Source organism: Leptodactylus fuscus, chromosome 8 (assembly GCF_031893055.1).
Source record: "Leptodactylus fuscus isolate aLepFus1 chromosome 8, aLepFus1.hap2, whole genome shotgun sequence".
NCBI lineage: Eukaryota > Metazoa > Chordata > Amphibia > Anura > Leptodactylidae > Leptodactylus > Leptodactylus fuscus.
Window position 1 is genome coordinate 15,093,762 of NC_134272.1, and position 19,100 is coordinate 15,112,861.

Sequence of the window (19,100 nt, forward strand, 5' to 3'; positions counted from 1 at the left end):
AGTACATTGCTCATAGGCTCCCATGTTGCATTGCCCTTAGGCTCCTTGTGAGTTCACACTACGTAAACGGCAGCTTATTCTGAACGTAAAACACGTTCAGAATAAGCGGCATATAAAGCAGTTCCATTCATTTCTATGGGAGCCGGCATACGAGCACTCCCCATAGAAATGAATGGGCTGCTTTTTTCACTACAGCTAGGCTCCCATGTTACGTTGCCCATAGGCTCACATATTACATTGCCCATAGGCTCCTGTGTTACATTGCCCTTAGGCTCCTATATTCCTTTGCCCATAGGCTCCTGTGTTACATTCCCCATAGGCTCCTTACATTGCTCCTAGGCTCCTATGTTAAATTGCCAATAGGCTCCCATGTTACACTGCCCATAAGCTCCCATGCTGTATTGCTCCCTAGGCTCCCATGTTATATTGCTCATAGACTCCCATGTTACATTGCCCATAGGCTCCCATTTTACATTGCCAATAGGCTCCCATTTTACATTGCCCTTAGGCTTCCATGTTACACTGCCCATAAGCTCCTATGCTGTATTCTCCCTAGGCTCCCATGTTATATTGCTCATAGACTCCCATGTTACATTGCCCATAGGCTCACATATTACATTGCCAATAGGCTCCCATTTTACATTGCCCTTAGACTCCCATGTTACATTGCCCATAGGCTCCCATTTTACATTGCCCTTAGACTCCCATGTTACATTGCCCATAAGCTCCCATGTTACACTGCCCATAGACTCCCATGTTACATTGCCCATAGGCTCCCATTTTACATTGCCAATAGGCTCCCATTTTACATTGCCCTTAGACTCCCATGTTACATTGCCCATAGGCTCCCATTTTACATTGCCCTTAGACTCCCATGTTACATTGCCCATAAGCTCCCATGTTACACTGCCCATAGGCTTCCATGTTACATTGCCCATAGGCTCCCATTTTACATTGCCAATAGGCTCCCATTTTACATTGCCCTTAGACTCCCATGTTACATTGCCCATAAGCTCCCATGTTACACTGCCCATAGGCTTCCATGTTACATTGCCCATAGGCTCCCATGCTGTATTCCCCCTTGGCTCCCATGTGTAGTAGGCCCCTTATGTTGGATACCTCTGTATGAATGGAGTAGGAGACTGCCCTAGTCCAGACAGCACAGATAACATATGCAGAATTCTAGGACATCCTTTTGGCCTTCTTTGGGTAAATGAGGTCTATGGATATGATTTGTGTATATGTATGGAGCTTTCCTAGCACATAAGGCAACCGTACACTGCTTTGCATTGTGTATGTCTCTAACACTGCCAGGCCTTATGGCTCTAGCTATGCCCTTGTAGGCAGTGCATACTCGGTGACTGTCATCCTGGGTCTACTCACCAGTAACATGGCCTGCTGGTTGATATACGCTTGTTGCTGGGCATACATACTTTGCTCTACAGGAAGAAATGAAGGATTTGTGAGATATATAGAGGGCTGGAAACACTCTCACTGCCAGCGGATTTACCCTCACCTGTATGTCGGGACGCTTCACCAGGTAAATTGGATTCTCCAGGTACCTGAGCGCCATCCCTGCCTCCGACTCCTCCGCCACCCTTCATTTTCTGGGACATTGCCGTCAGCTTTTCCAGATCCTACAGAATAGAAGAGATGCAGGTAAGTGTCCTATACTGTACAGGGATGAGCTGGAACGTGATATCTGACAAAGGGCGAGATGAAAGAGATCAGGTGACAGCAGGAACCATTGTGCCTACGTACGTCCGCCCTGCCAGGACTGTAATATAACGTATTATACAGGCAGTGAAAGCTATAACAGAGGGAGAAGAGTTTCCATGCCCCTATGACAACACCTCCTGCCCTGTTTTAATAGTTCTAGCAAAAAATAAAATTATATGAAGAAAAAAGATGGTTGCCGCGAGGCCCAGATACTTAGTGATAGCCTGATAGAGTGCAGAACCAGGAAGTGTTGTCATGGGGACAAAAGCAGAGAAATAGTAAAATCTTTGGGTATGAGGCCGATGGCCAGGATGGCACGCAACAGCAGACGGTGTATGGAGGGTGTAACAGGATATAGCAATGCCATATGTGGATGGACCCAGCTCGCCGATGCTCACGTAGTATCCGGTGTCAGATGGGTACCACTTATGGGTCCTGCGTTATGTGGTGTTGTCTTCTCTAGTCACATCCAGAGCTGCATTTAAACCTATCCTGCTTTCCCCTTAACTTTTATGGTCTTGAACCTCTATAATCTCAATAAAGGTTGTATTTTTCTTCGGGACAAACATGGCGGCCGATACAATTCTGAATACATTGGACAGATTGCAGGTCTCCACCCGGATATCGCATCATGCCTTACCCCATTTCCATAGGACAGAACAGGATCAAACAGGCTGTCTAAGTAATGGTCCATGCCTTTCTGAGTAGGGGGCTCACTGAGCGTGTCGGATTCTGTAGGCATGGAGAACACTGATCAGTCATCTAATACCATCATTGCATGTCCTTATATATCATCAGACATCACAGGGTGCGGCCCCAAAGCCAAAACTATTATATATTACATGACGATTGATAGAATACTGTTTGCCTGCAGTGATACAGCCACCACTAGGGGGAGTTTGTACAGCTAGTATACAACTCATCTGTGTGCAGTGAGCTCCCCCTAGTGGTAGGTGCAGTTCTGATATTGTACCTTTAAGGTACAATACCTATAAAATATGTTATATATCCATTATATTACTGAAATCAGGCATAGAACACAAGTTTATTACAGTTTTCCTCACCGTGACTGTAATAACCCTCTGACTCCGGCACACCCTGTGGGGGTAAAGAAGGCGCTTTCATCATAGGCGGAGGAGGGACGGTCTCATCCACGTCTGACTTGTTCCCAAACACTCTATGGAATAAAAGAAGACAATAGTCAAAGCTGGAGCTGTTGTGTATTACGCATGGGGAGTCTTGAAAGGGAAGTGATAACATTTGTGAGCCGGTTGTCGCAGTCGGTATATGACTTGTTCTTTCATTTACACCATGACCGTGTGCATTGATCAGTGCGGTCGGTTTGTTTTCAGTGATATACGTACGCGCTACGCCTTTCTGTGGTCTCCTGTGCAGCTTCGGAGGTGATAAAATAGGATTTCTGTCTGGGAAATTCTCTGGGTAATTCCACATTAGAGATGAGATCCAGGACGTAATCATGGCCCGCCAGCTCTGACCACTGCCCGCCATCCTTAAGACATACCGACCATCCCCTCCAGCCTTCAATCACACCCCTACAGGAAAAAAACAGATTTATACTTGCTTTTGATATTCAGGAATAGCTTCCAGAGCATGCTGGGAGTTGTAGTTCTGCAGCTGCCACAGGTTGGAGAGTCCTATGCTACAATATCACTCTGCATTTGGCGGCCTGTAGGTGGCGCTCTAGAATATGATCCTGGGGCTTTAGATAGAGTTTTAGATTATGGGTGTAATAGTGGTAAATATTATATGACGAGATCTCAGAACAGACCTACAAAATACATGCAGACCCCTAAATACGTACAGATCCAGGCTAGATCCCTAAATATAGACACCAGACCAAACCACCTAAACACATACAGCCCCAAAATAGACCACTAAACACATACAGACCACAGACAGGACCCCTAAACACATAAAGACCCCAACCAGCTACCCTAAACATAGACAGACCCCAAACCAGATCCCTAAACACCTACAGCCCAAACCATCTCCCCTAAACATATGCTGAACCCAGATCAGACCCCAAATCCAAACACAGACCTCAGGCCATGACACCTAAACACCTACAGACCAATACAAAATACGGAAAATGTATTAACTAATAGAAAACCCAGACCAGACACTACGTAATAAATACGGACCCCAGACCCCTAAAAATGACAGAACCTGGAACATCTGAAAATACAGACTCATGTATAAACATCCCTGTCTGCAGACCCTAGACCCATGATGGCGAACCTATGGCACGGGTGCTGGAGGTGGCACTCAGAGACCTCTCCGTGGGCACCCCTCTGTGGAACAGATTATACCGTGTGGGGCCAGTTTGCAGCAGATTACACTGTGTGGGGGCCACTGTGAAGTAAATTGTACTGTGTATCGGCCACTGTGGAGCAGATTGTACTGTGTCGAGGCCACTGTGGAGCAGATTGTACTGTGTATAGGCCACTATGGAGCAGATTGTACTGTGTATAGGCCACTATGGAGCAGATTGTACTGTGTATAGGCCACTGTGGAGCAGATTGTACTGTATGGGGGCTCTTTCACTACTTTTATCACATAGTATCTGTTTTATAGCAGACAAGTGATATTATTACAGACCGTCTGTAACTGTCCACAATTGTGGATCCGCAGTGTTAAGGTTAAATTGTGATAATTTAGTGGGTTTTGAATTGTAGTTTGGGCACTCGGTCTCTAAAAGGTTCGCCATCACTGCCCTAGACCCTCATCCCCCATTTATATACCCCACACTCTACCTATTTACAGACCGCACACCAGCAATTCAGATACTTCTCCCCACTCCTGGGCTCTCCTGCCCTCACAGCTGTGCAGATCATGTCCTGCCACCATTTGGCTTCTATTTACACTGTCAGACATACCTGTCTTCAGCAACCTACCTGTGTCTAAGGACATCCCCTGCTAACTCCTCTCCATCAGTCCAGGAATGGATGGGGCACAACATCTTTGCACCTTGAACACATACAAACATATGGTCAGTGCCGTACCTTACACTGGTCGTCAGATCCACAAAGTGTCCAGGCTTTGATTCTAAAGCAATTGTCAAAGGAACGTTCCAAGCAAGACTGAACTACCGTGCTATACCTAAGACCAAGCCAAAGGGAGCGGAGTATAGCTTGTCATGTTCTGCCCTCGCAGACTCTCAAATTAGCCAATTTCACTTTCGTACCATCAAAGCAGTAAATGTCCAAGGCCATGTTGGCCCTCTCTCTGCTTGCTATCCACTCCATTAAGCAGGGCGGGAAGGTCCTGGCAGTTTCGGAGCCCTGCTGAGATTTCTGGATTGCCAGGATGAGCTTGTGTTGGCAAATGGGTTTATAGCCATTGTAAGCGTAGTCCGAGACATACCTGGAAAATATGGCAAAACAACAAAAAGTACAAAAAGCGCAAAGATAGAAAAATATCTCAGAGATTGGACTGTGCTCAGGGAGGTCAGAGGTCTTACTTCAGAAGATACTTGTCCAGGTTTGGGGATGGAGCAAAGCTGCTGAGACAAGAGGCCAGGAGGTACCACCCCCGCTCCTCGTTGTTTGGGTTGGTGTTCCTCCAGACCTGGTTGGCTATTTGGGCCAGTATCTCATCCCGCAGTCCCGTATTGGACAAACCCTTCTGGATGATGTAATTGCCAAATAAGATCTCCTGGGCCCCGTCAAGAAAAGGGTCACCCATGAATCGCAACACCTTGTTGGTAAGGAGACAAAACGTTGATGTTAAAGCAGAGCTGACAAATACCTGAATAGTCTGTGCTTTTTATTGTTATATGTTTTATTATATGGGCCTATATGTATATGACATGGACAAGTACTACTCTCTTCCTGTAAATACTATAGGCACAGATATTACTCCCTACCTGTCTCTTCCAGAAAAAGATGTATGCACAGATAGTACTACCTACCTGTCTCTCCCTATAAATGATATAGGTATATATGCTACTGCCTTCCTCTCTCTTTCCGCAAATAATATGGGCACAGATACTGCCTCTCTGTTTCTCCCTGTAAATGATGTAAGTATAGATACTACTGCCTCCCTGTCTCTTCTCGTACATAATGTAGGTACAGTTAGCATGGCCTTCATATCTCACCCTGTAAATGTTGTAGGCACAGATAATACTGTCCTCCTATCTCCCCCTGTAAATTATATAGACACAGATAGTAGTGCCCTCCTATCTCTCCCTGGAAATAATATTGCCACAGATAGTACTGCCTACCTGTCTCTCCTTGCAATGATGTAGGCACAGATAGTACTGCCTTCCTAACTCTCCCTGTAAATGATGTAGACACAAATATTTCTGTCTTTTTGTCTCGTCCTGTAATATATATATATATATATATATATATATATATATTCAGATATTGCTACCTTGCCATGTGTGCCATAAATGAAGTAGACGTAGATAGTACTGCTTCCTTGGCTCTCTCTGTAAATCGTGTAGGTACAGATAGTACCGGCTCCCTATCTCTCCCTGTAAATGATGAAGGTACAGACAGTATTGCTCCCTGTCTTTATATGATATAGATTCAGATATTTCTACCTTACCATATTACTCTATAAAGGTAAGCACAGATAGTACTGTCTTTCTGTCTGTCCCTTTATATTATATACAGTAGATTCAGATATTACTACTTTACCAGATCTATAAAGGTAAGCACAGATAGTACTGCCTTCCTGTCTTTACAGTGAGTGTCACATTTTCTATTTTATTATTAGTTCATAAATAAGAATATTCACCAGCTTGAAGGAAGTAATGGCTTGTGGCTTCAGATCGTCTTCAACAGGGAGCAGTGAGGATCCAAGTACCATTGCTAACATCCCAAACAGAGGTTCCTGCAAAATTTTGCAAAGTCTTAGAAATCATTACAAGACCAGGATGGACTGAGTGACCAGACAGTCTGTCCATGACCATGGGCCAAGGAACTAATATCCATTGTCTCACACAGAAGACAAGGCTTACTGGGGCAGGACCTCATGTGTATGTCACCAAGGGAGGCCAAGGGCGCTGTCAGTCCACCTATGTCTCCATATAAGTAGATTGGTAATTGCAATTATGTCACATCTTACCCTGAAAAAAACTCGCACATATTTGAACATGGGGTAGTTGTTGATGTCGAGGGGCAAGGTGAGCTGGGTGAAGTCCTGCACCCTTGGGACATGAGTAGGTGTCACATACTCCAGCATGATGGTCTTCTGAGCTGGGGGAGGGAAGAGAAGCAAATTATAATAAAACAGGGTAAGTCACTATTGTCTTGGTGACCTTGTGTGAATATGACATACATTGATATATTTCCATTTACACACAGAGCTGGCACAATGTACAGAAATCTCTCAGTAGTGCAGCCTCAGGCCTCAAGCCTGTAACTTCAAGTGCTAATATCTCACCATTGATGTGGGATAATATTTTTTTTTCACATTTTTGACATGTACTAATGGACATTTTCCTGGCAGGTCTCCCTTTGTGTCCCACTATTCAGGCTGAGATGTATTACCTGAGGCGTTGCGGAGGAGGCCGGACAGCTCGGCGGGGATCTCTAAGTGAGTGACATTAAACACTTCTCTCTTGGTCAGCTCCTGGATAGAGAAAATAAATGGTCATATCCAAAAACATAAAAAGTGACGGGTCCGTCGATCACTTTAATAAGAAGGCTTGTATGATCCCATACACTTGTAGGGGCGAGTCTGTGCCGCAAATACGGACAGGAAAGGAGCTGCGCCATATGTTATGGATGGTCACTGATCTGTAAAACCTACAGACATACAGATGACAACTACGGTTGTGTGTATAGGGACTTAGTCATATCGGTTTCTCAGAGGTCAAGCTTTTCCAGACTCCTGAATGGTAAATCCATTCCAAACCATGGCTACTGATTAAGAAAAGCGGAGTGTCAACCCCTGTGGAAACTGTCATGGTGGCCATGTTGGTTGTCACTTAACTTATGTAAAAACAATAGGCATAGCCAGTGCTACCCAATCCAGCACTCACCTGCTCTGCCTTCAAGCGCTCTTCTTCTGCCAGTCTGCGAGCTTCTGCCTTCATCTGCAAGTGAGCAAGACAACACAGTAGTAAGACATCGGCCCCTCATATAGTATATTATACCTGCGCCATCTATTGTACCTTAAATACACCAACATGATGCTCAGTGATCTCCAGCTGTGGAGCAAAACGCACACGCTTCATCCTGAGCTGCTGTGTTGTGTGCCTGTCACCTCACGGCGGGGATAGGTGTGGTGTCACCGCAGCCCAGGGAAGGTCATACTTATTAATAGCCCTCAGGAGAAAAGGTACTCAGGTACGAGAGTCCTCCCGCATCTGCCGCACCTAACCGTCACTCACGGGATTCACTAATCCTGTCTAATACTGGAAACTTAGATTAGACATTCTTAGGCTTCGTTCGCATCTGCATCGGTAATCCGTTTGGGGGAGTCCGCATGGGCACCCCCTGAACGGACTACCGAATACATTGGCAAGCGATGTGCAGTGAAAGCACACGGACCCCATAGACTATAATGGGGTCCATGTGCTTTCCACACGGCCTCCTGCGGACAGAAAATGAATGAGCCGACATAGGAGAGTGCTGCCGCTGGGTGTCCAATTAGGGTATAGGAAGTCATAAAAGGAGAGTCTACTGCTCAGGACTCCCATGGTTAGCCACAATGAAAAGCCACTCCTAGGACAAGTTACCACAAGGCGTAAACTGACCCCAGTATGACACGGCCACCTGCTGAATTTTTGAACCCACTAAAGTGGTTGTAGGAGTTTAGAAGAACATGGCTGCTTTCTTCCAAAAATAGCGCCCCACTAGTTCATTGGTTGGTCGTGGTATTGCAGCTCATCCTCAACTTCCTTGGCACAGAGTTATATTGGGTACAGTTATATTGGGCACCATCCTGACCTTTACTGTGTATATATCTACGCCTGCTCCTCACTCACTGACTCATTTCGGACCGGTGTAGTGATGTATACACACCGACTGCACCCCGCTGTTTATACACAGAGCTATACGACACCCACTGGACTTTGAGCCCTAGACAACAATGCTGCCCACAATGTAAATCGCAATGGCATCCTACCCTCAGGTATCTTCTCCGATTCACGTACATATGGACCAGAGCTCGAAATTTCAGCATGCTCTTTCTCCAGTTGTGGAACTTACGCCTGCAAGTTATAAAACTGCATAAATACCAAATTCACACAAGATGGAAATTCCTACATACAGAAGAGGAGTCTAGTAATTAAGATGGGTCTCTGTAGTAATACTGACATTGGGGCCCCTGCTATGTATTGGATCAGGTATGCCCACCAGACTAGTCGCACCGTATAGAATGGGTTGGTGGTCTGTTTCCTCCTATCTGTTTCTAATGTTGTGCAACCTGAGTTAGGCCCAGAGGTATAGCTTGAAGTTCCTGGGCCCCAATCTAAAATCTGCAATGGGGAACCTTCCTACTTTGCGCCATTAAGAATAGTGTTATATTTTATGTGGCAAAGGGACTTTTGGGGTACCCTCAGGGTTCAGGGCCTGGTAGCTACGCCTCTGGCTAGGCCCTCCTCCTCATTGGGGCTCCGCAGCAGCTTGTAGAAATGGGTTGTCTTAAAGGGAGTGTGTCACCTGAATCCAGCATATCATCCCATCCCTGCACATAGATAGGTTAAGGTCACCTATATCAAACGGTGTTTTCGACTTGTGAATCGGTGCCTTCAAGATATCGCCATTTTTGTCAATATGCAATTGAGGTCTTTGGAGCAACAAGCGCACTGCCACTGCTCCAAACAAACTCAACAATATGAAAATAATACATGTACCTCGCCAAGTAACCACGGGCCAGGGCCTGCAGTTGAACGATCCTGTAGCGGAGAGTTGCGTAACGTTTCCGGGTCAGGTACCCGCGCCCATAGCGCTGAAGAGTCACCGCTGCCTTGTTAAACAGTTGGTCTCGCTTGCTCTCTAGTTGTTGGTAGAGATTCTCCTTCATAAAGAGCTAAATTGGTGGAAGAAATGGGAGGCAAATTTAGTGTCTTCTGATGGGTGTGAAGGATCGGTACAGGGACTCTGTAGTCCCTACATTACCGGCAGATACCCAATCCATCGCACTACGGAGATAAATGAGTTAAAGAAGAAATGTTGTCATAAAACTTATGTCACATGATACAACACCGGCAAAGAACCTTAGAGAAAAACGATGGGCTGGAGCTTTCCCACCCTCAATTTTGTACCTACAAATCCCAGAGGCCTCAGTAAGTACAAGATGTAGGACAAGTAGGTAAAATAAAGAGTCACCTTGGTCACTCCGATGCAGTACATAGAGGGGTGAACCGAAGGACACAGTTTTCTCAACACGGTGACACATATGGGGCCATCAGGACGGATATTACGCCCCAGGTCCATGACGCAGCGATACCTGGAGGCGAGAGGTCAATGGTTGGATTATCACATGACTGCTGGAGACCAGATAGGCAGGATATACACAGAAGGACTGGTACAAGCTGTGCCCACAGGTCTCTCCGAAATCCTTCAAAACCGGCTTACCTGGTGAGAAAGATGTGGAAAGGTATCCGAACGGGAAATCCCTCCTTCCGAATTCTGATGGTCTCTAAAATACCAGAATATTTCAGCTGACTGGTCACAATGTCCGATTCAAAGAGGCAAGGCTCCTAGGATGGAATAGATAGTGAATGGTCAAATTGGCTGCGCCTTGTAAATTACAGTATAATATTATAGTAATGGATTTACGGCAATGCATAGAAAGAGCCTGTGAGTCCTGTTTGCCCCACCCATGCATAGAAAGAGCCTGTGAGTCCTGCTTGCCCCGCCCATGCATAGAAAGAGCCTGTGAGTCCTGCTTGCCCCGCCCATGCATAGAAAGAGCCTGTGAGTCCTGCTTGCCCCGCCCATGCATAGATAGAGCCTGTGAGTCCTTCTTGCCCCGCCCATGCATAGAAAGAGCTTGTGAGTCCTGCTTGCCCCGCCCATGCATAGAAAGAGCCTGTGAGTCCTGCTTGCCCCGCTCATGCATAGAAAGAACCTGTGAGTCCTGCTTGCCCCACCTATGCATAGAAAGAGCCTGAGTCCTGCTTGCCCCGCCCATGCAGAAAGAGCCTGTGAGTCCTACTTGTCCACCCAATCAGAGACATCCTGTGAGTCCTGCTTGCCCCACCCACGCAGAAAGAACCTTAATTAATACTGCTTGCCTTGCTCACACATAGAGAATGATAGCTCACCATGTATATAAACACAGAGAAAAACTGTTTATCCCTATTACATGGGCGGGGGTAGCAGGACTTACTGGATTTCTCTGTGTGGGCGGAGCAAGCAGGCTTTCTTTCTCTTTCAGCCTTTTTAAATGAAAATACGGACTCAAACCATAGAAAACTATATATCTTTGAGTTCAGCGTCTCCCCCTCTGTCCTGCTCTGGTCTCGCATAGAGATATGAAAGATGCACTTTAACCAATTATAGGCCCGTTGATACTATTATATTTTATAAAGATTTGTAATTTTCTTACCTTTTTGCTGTTGGGTTTGATGCATCGGACAAAAAATGGATTACACCTGTCGGGAGAAAACACATGTTCCTTACAAGGGGAATAGAATTCATCTATTACTATGTTATATCCTCTGGGTTACGAGCAGACACAGCTTAAGCATCACTACATTGTGTGGCCTGTACCAGACAGTACCTAAGATCTCAGCTTTCTGGGCCAGAATGAGGGCAAGTTATGTCTTCGGAAGTGGGGGTATCTTAGGAATGGGTGATAAGAGGAGGTTGGATGATGATGTTCTGGTGCTATGGACTGTATTGGGGTGACTTTAGTAAATTAGAGGAGACTTGCGCTCATGACATAGTCCGTGCTGATGCCCAATGGCTCCTCTCAGCTCAGTGATGCTACAATCTAATTTTACATAAGGACACCTCTGCTCCATACCTCTCCATCTTCTCCACCAGCTCCAGGAGGGATTGTTGGAACTTTGCAGCCACGGTCTGTGCCTTGATCTTGCGGGTCACGGTACTGCTTTTACCCATCATGCTTTTCTGCTGAGCCAGCACCTGAGCATGGCTGAAAAACAGGTTGGCGACCACCTGAGGAAGTGAAGAAGGAGAAAACGGGGATCCATCAGAATAGTCCTAGGTCCGTCCCAGTAATTTCCCTGTTCTGTTTTTGTGGCCTCCACCTTGTGACATGGATGGTCATTTCCTTACCTTAATTTTACTGTTAACAAAAAGGTCCAGAACGTCCTGTCTCACCTGGTCGTAGTTTTTATCCAAGAATTTGTGGACCTGAAATTAGAAGGGATTGTCTGATAGAGAACTATGACAGAGGGCGTGTAGGATTTGGTTCTGGAGTGACATTTCTTTGAGCTCTGCGTTGCGCCATTCCTCTGTTATTCCTCATGGACACAAATTTAAGACAAACTGGCACCTTTGGGTATGACCAGCTGGGGGGGGGAGGGTGCTCCTAATGCCCTGTTGTCAATTTAGTCATACATTTCCAGGAGGAATAACAGAGGGACAAGCCAATGCAGAGCTCTTAAAAAATGTACTAAGGAATTATTACTTTATGGGATATACAAGCCTTTCCTAAGACAGACAAGTCAGGAGAGTTGGCAGGACTTCTTTAATGAACCGCACAGCACTACAGTCCCCATCGTACAGCTGAGACCAGTATCTAAGCCTAGCATGTATGGTACCAAGTCTGTGTATCTAAGCCTATCATCTACAATCATACCTGACAACATCAGCAGAAGCATCTCTGGTCGAGACTCTATTGCCAAAACCATACGCCTTTGGGGCAGGTCGCTCCTATTTGTAAGGTGAGCACACAATCCGCCAACCCCATCTTGTTTTGTGACGCGTGCCCATGTCACACTCAAGATGACAGATGCAGGAGTACTCCATCGCACCCTGGAGATTTTCTGACACTCCTGTGACTTAAGGAGGTCACTCCTATTCTCATGAGTCTCGCTGATGTTTTAGGAGTGTATAATGCAGTCTCAATGTATCCAAGTCCATCATGTGCGACAGAGTCTCAGGCTATCTGTGATGCTGTCTAAAGGCATATAAGTCTACCATGTCTGATTCTTTCTGTACGTACAGTGTATCTAAGCCTATGATATATCATAGAACAATAATTCTGTCATGATTTGACCCCTTTGTCCACCAGGTAGACATGGAGGTATAACAGGACATACCTGGTAAGTAACTTTACCAGCAAAATGCTTGATCCCGAATTCAGGGAGAGGCATCTTTGGCTTGCAGTACAGCTCGTTGGTGCCATGGTGGTAGTGACACTTCTGGAGAAAGGTGTGGTCTGTGGCCTGGAAGACAACAGAGAAAAATGGCGGACTGAGTGGTCAGACAATGGTGAGGGCCTCACACACCACCCCCTTCAATCCATTGTCCTTGATGGGGCCAAGCTATGAGCCCAGTGTCAGACTGACCCACCAGAGTCCCAGAGGATAGGACTCTAAACATAATAATATCCAGCGAAGACACCCAAAATTGAAGGGTACAATGGTCAATTTCCAAGGGCCTCAAAACCATTTTATCTGGTGGACCTAAGGAACCTCAGTCCAGCCCTGTATGTGCCATAGTAAAGTAGCACTAAGGGGGGTCTCTTGTCCAGGATACCCAATAATCTCACAAAAGGGACTGTGAAAACGAAAAAATCCCTTTAAATTATTTAGCATTACCTGTGGGAAGCCGCTCTGGTCATCCAAGATCCTGAGAATACCATAAGGTTTCTGGGAGATCAGATCTATACAAGATTGGTTATCCACAAAGGAAATTTCCCTCCAGTCTATCTGCTCGCGGATGTATTCCTCCTGTGAGAGATGCATAGCAAGAATTATGGAGTTTTCTTTCTAACCTTCCCATTACACATGAATGCTGGGCTTGGCTGAGCATGCATGTGTTCTCAATACAAAGAAGGGAATGGCAGCCAGGTATCTCCCTTGAGAACAAGGGAATGGGTATGTTGAAATCCTAGAACCCGATTCTACTTTCCCCTTGGGGGAGAGATAGGACAACCTCTATGTACATTAGATGGTTGTCTGCTGCACAACGCTTGACCTGACGTCATGGCCCCCGATCCCGGACACTTACCTGCTCCTCTTTGAAGATAATCTTATTGAAGAAGTACTGCAGATATTCGTTTGCATAATTGATGCACAATTGTTCGAAGCTGTTAAAGTTCAGGTCCTGTGGGTTAAAGGACGGGGCTATTACAGGGGCAGGAAAGACAATGCAGTCTGTGGCTATTTTACTATATTGCAACCAAGGTCAGACAGGGCCACTAGAGTCACAGAGTCAAGACTCTAACATGGTAATAGGCCCTAAAGGTCCAGCAGAAGACAACCCCATCGGATGTGGCGTTGGACCATCCATTTCCATGAAGGTGCTAGTCTTATTGGCCCGCTGACTACTGTTCCTTCCATCAATGCTTGCAGTTTGAAACTTCCCCACTAGGTGTCAGCAGAGTTCACTGCTGGGGCCAAGACAGGAAAGGGTCAGGGATTTCTTAATAATTGCAGAACAAAGGGGAAACGAGAAGTCTCGCCGAAATTAGATAACCTAAAAAGATGGCAATAATTCAGATGGTAATAAATCTGTGTAATCCCATTACCTCAAAGCCATAAATGTCCAATATGGCAATGGACAGGGCGTCTTGCTTGGGGTAGACCAGCTTGTTAATTCTATCTGTCAGCCAGCTGAAGAGCAGCGAGTATAAAATCTTGGCAATTGCATCTCTGTAATACACAATAACAACTGTCATAAATATCCCTTTACGCATAGCAGGGGTTAAAGGGGTTGCGCAGGACTTGAAAACACAGCTGCTGTCCAAGGAAGTGACCTCACGTCCATTGGTCAAATGACATCACCACATCTCCGTCCCATTATAATGAATGAGACCGAGCTCCTGCAACCAACCGTCATGATGTTACTTCCTAAGAAGAAGAAAGCAGCCATGTTTTTGAAGTCCTGCACAACTCCTTGAAGGAGGCAGACCAATGTATCACTGACTTCTGCTCACCTGGCATCAACAGCGCTGTCCACCGTGAGGGGCGTGAAAATTTTTTCTCTCATGGTCTCCTGAAAAAAACAAGAACAAGCAAGAGCTTAAATTGGATCTGTCTCCATATTGATTTGGATTTGCTACTATTACTGGCTGTCTATACGTACAGTCACTTTATATGTGATGGCTTTCTGTAGACCCTCATGGGATATCTGTAGTAATTCGGACACCACTCGTATCTCACTTGCACTCACTACTGAAGCCACCTCCTGGGATTCAGTCTGAAAAAAAGCAGCTCCATGTTAGCGCTGACAGCTCCGGAGGACCGCCGACACTTAATGCAGTCTAAGGGACTGTTCACACTTAAAGGAATCAGTGTTGGACTGAGGTACGCTGGACCCACCAGGTAAAGTAATCCTGAGGGCCCAGCCTACAACAACCCCTAGGACATGGACCATAGTGCCTTACGAATTTGGGTGTCTTCTGCTGGACCGTTATTGTGTTAGGGCCTGGGCTCACTGGAGGATTGTCTAGTGCCCTAGTGAGGAATGGGCACAGATCCGCGCCAAAAACAGGTTTTATAATATACAGTCCTATGAAAAAGTTTGGGCACCCCTATTAATCTTAATCATTTTTTGTTCTAAATATTTTGGTGTTTGCAACAGCCATTTCAGTTTGATATATCTAATAACTGATGGACACAGTAATATTTCAGGATTGAAATTAGGTTTATTGTACTAACAGAAAATGTGCAATATGCATTAAACCAAAATTTGACCGGTGCAAAAGTATGGGCACCCTTATCATTTTATTGATTTGAATTCCCCTAACTACTTTTTACTGACTTACTGAAGCACAAAATTGGTTTTGTAACCTCAGTGAGCTTTGAACTTCATAGCCAGATGTATCCAATCATAAGAAAAGGTATTTAAGGTGGCCAATTGCAAGTTGATCTCCTATTTGAATCTCCTCTGAAGAGTGGCATCATGGGCTACTCAAAACAACTCTCAAATAATCTGAAAACAAAGATTGTTCAACATAGTTGTTCAGGGGAAGGATACAAAAAGTTGTCTCAGAGATTTAACCTGTCAGTTTCCACTGTGAGGAACATAGTAAGGAAATGGAAGACCACAGGGACAGGTCTTGTTAAGCCCAGAAGTGGTAGGCCAAGAAAAATATCAGAAAGGCAGAGAAGAAGAATGGTGAGAACAGTCAAGGACAATCCACAGACCACCTCCAAAGAGCTGCAGCATCATCTTGCTGCAGATGGTGTCACTGTGCATCGGTCAACTATACAGCGCACTTTGCACAAATAGAAGCTGTATGGGAGAGTGATGAGAAAGAAGCCGTTTCTGCACCTACGCCACAAATAGAGTTGCCTGAGGTATGAAAAAGCACATTTGGACAAGGCAGCTTCATTTTGGAAACAAAGATTGAGTTGTTTGGTTATAAAAAAAGGCGTTATGCATGGCGTCCAAAAAGAAACAGCATTCCAAGAAAAACACATGCTACCCACTGTAAAATTTGGTGGAGGTTCCATCATGCTTTAGGGCTGTGTGGCCAATGCCGGCACCGGGAATCTTGTTAAAGTTGAGGGTCGCATGGATTCCACTCAGTATCAGCAGATTCTTGAGAATAATGTTCAAGAATCAGTGACGAAGTTGAAGTTACGCCGGGGATGGATATTTCAGCAAGACAATGATCCAAAACACCGCTCCAAATCCTCAGGCATTCATGCAGAGGAACAATTACAATGTTCTGGAATGGCCATCCCAGTCCCCAGACCTGAATATCATTGAACATCTGTGGGATGATTTGAAGCGGGCTGTCCATGCTCGGCGACCATCTAACTTAACTGAACTTGAATTGTTTGTCCAAAATCCCTTCATCCAGGATCCAGGAACTGATTAAAAGCTACAGGAAGCGACTAGAGGCTGTTATCTTTGCAAAAGGAGGATGTACTAAATATTAATGTCACTTTTCTGTTGAGGTGCCCATACTTTTGCACCGGTCAAATTTTGGTTTAATGCATATTGCACATTTTCTGTTAGTACAATAAACCTCATTTCAATCCTGAAATATTACTGTGTCCATCAGTTATTAGATATATCAAACTGAAATGGCTGTTATAAACACCAAAATATTTAGAACTAAAAATGATTAAGATTAATAGGGGTGCCCAAACTTTTTCATAGGACTGTATATATATATATATATATATATATATATATATATATATATATATATATATATATATATTTTACATGGGGACTATATACACCCATGGGTTCTTACCTCATATTTCTCAAAATAGACATTCCCCAAGTGGAGGATAGAAGAGAGAATCCGGAAGATGCTATCCTGGTCCTCTGTGGTGAAGCTGAGAGATTCCATGGCATTCAGGAGTCTTCGGAAATCTTCGGCATCGCTTTTAGAAGGAATCTCACAGTTACCTCCCTGAATATGGAGACAGTCAACATATGGCATATCCAACCACAACCAAGCAAAACAGCTTCTGTGTACAAAACTTTGCCTATATATGCAGATCCTTATCTTACCCATAGGGGGCAGGATGGTATTGATAGTCTTGTACATCATAAGGACGGTCACAGATGCCCCAAGTTCACCCACTCACAGAGCTAGACTTAAAACAAGGGCCATTCCCAACCCACCATGGATATGTCCCACAGTCCATACAGACCATATGGGACTTCAAATTTTGTGGTGAGGTTTCACTAGCCACACACCCTTTTAGGGTAAGGACTACCCAAAATTTTCTGGAATTACTGCTGAAGATTAGGGATGGAGCAATCATTGGCTGGGAGCAATACAAAGTAACTGGCAATAATTCTAAAAATTTGGGATTGTTGGCGAGTATGTCACAGTTCTAGGTAAGGAGTCAACAAGCGGTAAGCCCTGGGGGTCCCGGGCCACTACATCCGTGCTCGTATGCCATACTGTACCTGATTTAGATAGTAATAGGTCTCCGCGTCCTGAAGGTAGAACGCCTGCTTCTGCTGAGAGGGGAGACCAGCCAACATCTCATAGAAAATGTGGTAATTCCTCTCATTTTTGGCCTGGAAATAAACCATATTAGTCATAAGAGATAACTGTCTCTATGATAGAGTCAAAACTTAAAATATGGAGGACGGGGGTTACTACTGTGAATATGGAGGGCCAAGATTGTCAATACACATATGTTCTGGGGTGTACTGGTTCTGGTTACATTTCATGGTTACGTTTTCATGAGAAAAATTGGGGTGCTGGTCCAAGAGAGCGAGGGGAAAGGAAAGAATTACCTGAAATACAATTCTGGATTTTTCAAGCAGGTATTGGGATGTTATGGCACCACAAATCACTCCCCTGTAGAGAAGCAACATGTCAGAAGATAAAGGGCCGTACATGTGACAATACATAGGTAAGATATAATGCTCTGTGTTTACTCACTCCTCCAGATAAATTTCCACAAATTTTCCAAACCGGCTGGAATTATCGTTCCTGACTGTTTTGGCATTTCCAAAAGATTCCAACAGAGGTGTCGCCTCTAGAATCTGAGTACAAGAGTAAGGATATGAGAGAGGATATAGAGCTTCACACATACAAGTCACTACTAGGATACAGTATATATACTGTCATGCAAATATACATAGATGTGCATGAATGAGGGTATATCCGAATACTTATATGATGAGTGAGGATGTACATACTATATACTACAGAGGAAACCCCGGCAGAGGGTCCACAGAGACGCACTCCACAACCGAATGGCCCTGTCCCTATTTCAGTGATATCACAGTACAGGGATAATACACACAGTGATGTCACAGTACAGAGAGAATACACACAGTGATGTCACAGTACAGGGATAATACACACAATACACGTGAGCAAAGGTGGCACTACTCAAACAAGGATTTCAGTCCATACAGGAGGCAAAAATTGCATACGTGGTGGTGCTCTAAGTCCGAAAAATACACAGTGTATATAACAAAGAAAAAAGTTGCTTGGCACTCACCACAGTTGTTTAAAAGTTGTAAACTTTATTGATGAAAATCCATAAAAACTTTTAGGACAGGAGGAGGCACACTGGGAACCGAGCGACAGCTGTTTGTACGAGCTTGAAAAAGTATATCTTGTATACGAAACAGCTGTCGCTCGGTTCCCAGTGTGCCTCCTCCCGTCCTAAAAGTTTTTATGGATTTTCATCAATAAAGTTTACAACTTTTAAACAACTGTGGTGAGTGCCAAGCAACTTTTTTCTTTGTTATAATACACACAATGATGTCACAGTACAGAGATAATACACACAGTGATGTCACAGTACAGAGATAATACACACAGTG

At 44.8% G+C, this 19,100-nt stretch overlaps 1 protein-coding gene across 1 annotated transcript in view; it reads right to left on the reverse strand.

The window, feature by feature from the left end:
- MYO15A (myosin XVA) overlaps nt 1-19,100 on the reverse strand; it is a 46,162-nt gene that overhangs the window by 15,831 nt on the left and 11,231 nt on the right. The window contains exons 7-35 of the mRNA XM_075285304.1: nt 18,205-18,308; nt 18,057-18,120; nt 17,721-17,834; nt 17,053-17,214; nt 14,925-15,038; nt 14,776-14,834; nt 14,368-14,491; nt 13,848-13,943; nt 13,436-13,567; nt 12,935-13,060; nt 11,946-12,023; nt 11,671-11,825; nt 11,251-11,296; nt 10,275-10,399; nt 10,026-10,146; nt 9,551-9,726; nt 8,821-8,905; nt 7,733-7,786; nt 7,239-7,320; nt 6,814-6,944; nt 6,484-6,579; nt 5,201-5,436; nt 4,925-5,103; nt 4,635-4,707; nt 3,084-3,272; nt 2,784-2,896; nt 2,360-2,451; nt 1,517-1,637; nt 1,384-1,439 (exon numbers count right to left, since the gene is read on the reverse strand). Coding sequence (XP_075141405.1) covers nt 1,384-1,439; nt 1,517-1,637; nt 2,360-2,451; nt 2,784-2,896; nt 3,084-3,272; nt 4,635-4,707; nt 4,925-5,103; nt 5,201-5,436; nt 6,484-6,579; nt 6,814-6,944; nt 7,239-7,320; nt 7,733-7,786; nt 8,821-8,905; nt 9,551-9,726; nt 10,026-10,146; nt 10,275-10,399; nt 11,251-11,296; nt 11,671-11,825; nt 11,946-12,023; nt 12,935-13,060; nt 13,436-13,567; nt 13,848-13,943; nt 14,368-14,491; nt 14,776-14,834; nt 14,925-15,038; nt 17,053-17,214; nt 17,721-17,834; nt 18,057-18,120; nt 18,205-18,308 — 3,303 coding nt within the window. The remainder of the gene's footprint in view (nt 1-1,383; nt 1,440-1,516; nt 1,638-2,359; nt 2,452-2,783; nt 2,897-3,083; nt 3,273-4,634; nt 4,708-4,924; nt 5,104-5,200; nt 5,437-6,483; nt 6,580-6,813; nt 6,945-7,238; nt 7,321-7,732; nt 7,787-8,820; nt 8,906-9,550; nt 9,727-10,025; nt 10,147-10,274; nt 10,400-11,250; nt 11,297-11,670; nt 11,826-11,945; nt 12,024-12,934; nt 13,061-13,435; nt 13,568-13,847; nt 13,944-14,367; nt 14,492-14,775; nt 14,835-14,924; nt 15,039-17,052; nt 17,215-17,720; nt 17,835-18,056; nt 18,121-18,204; nt 18,309-19,100) is intronic.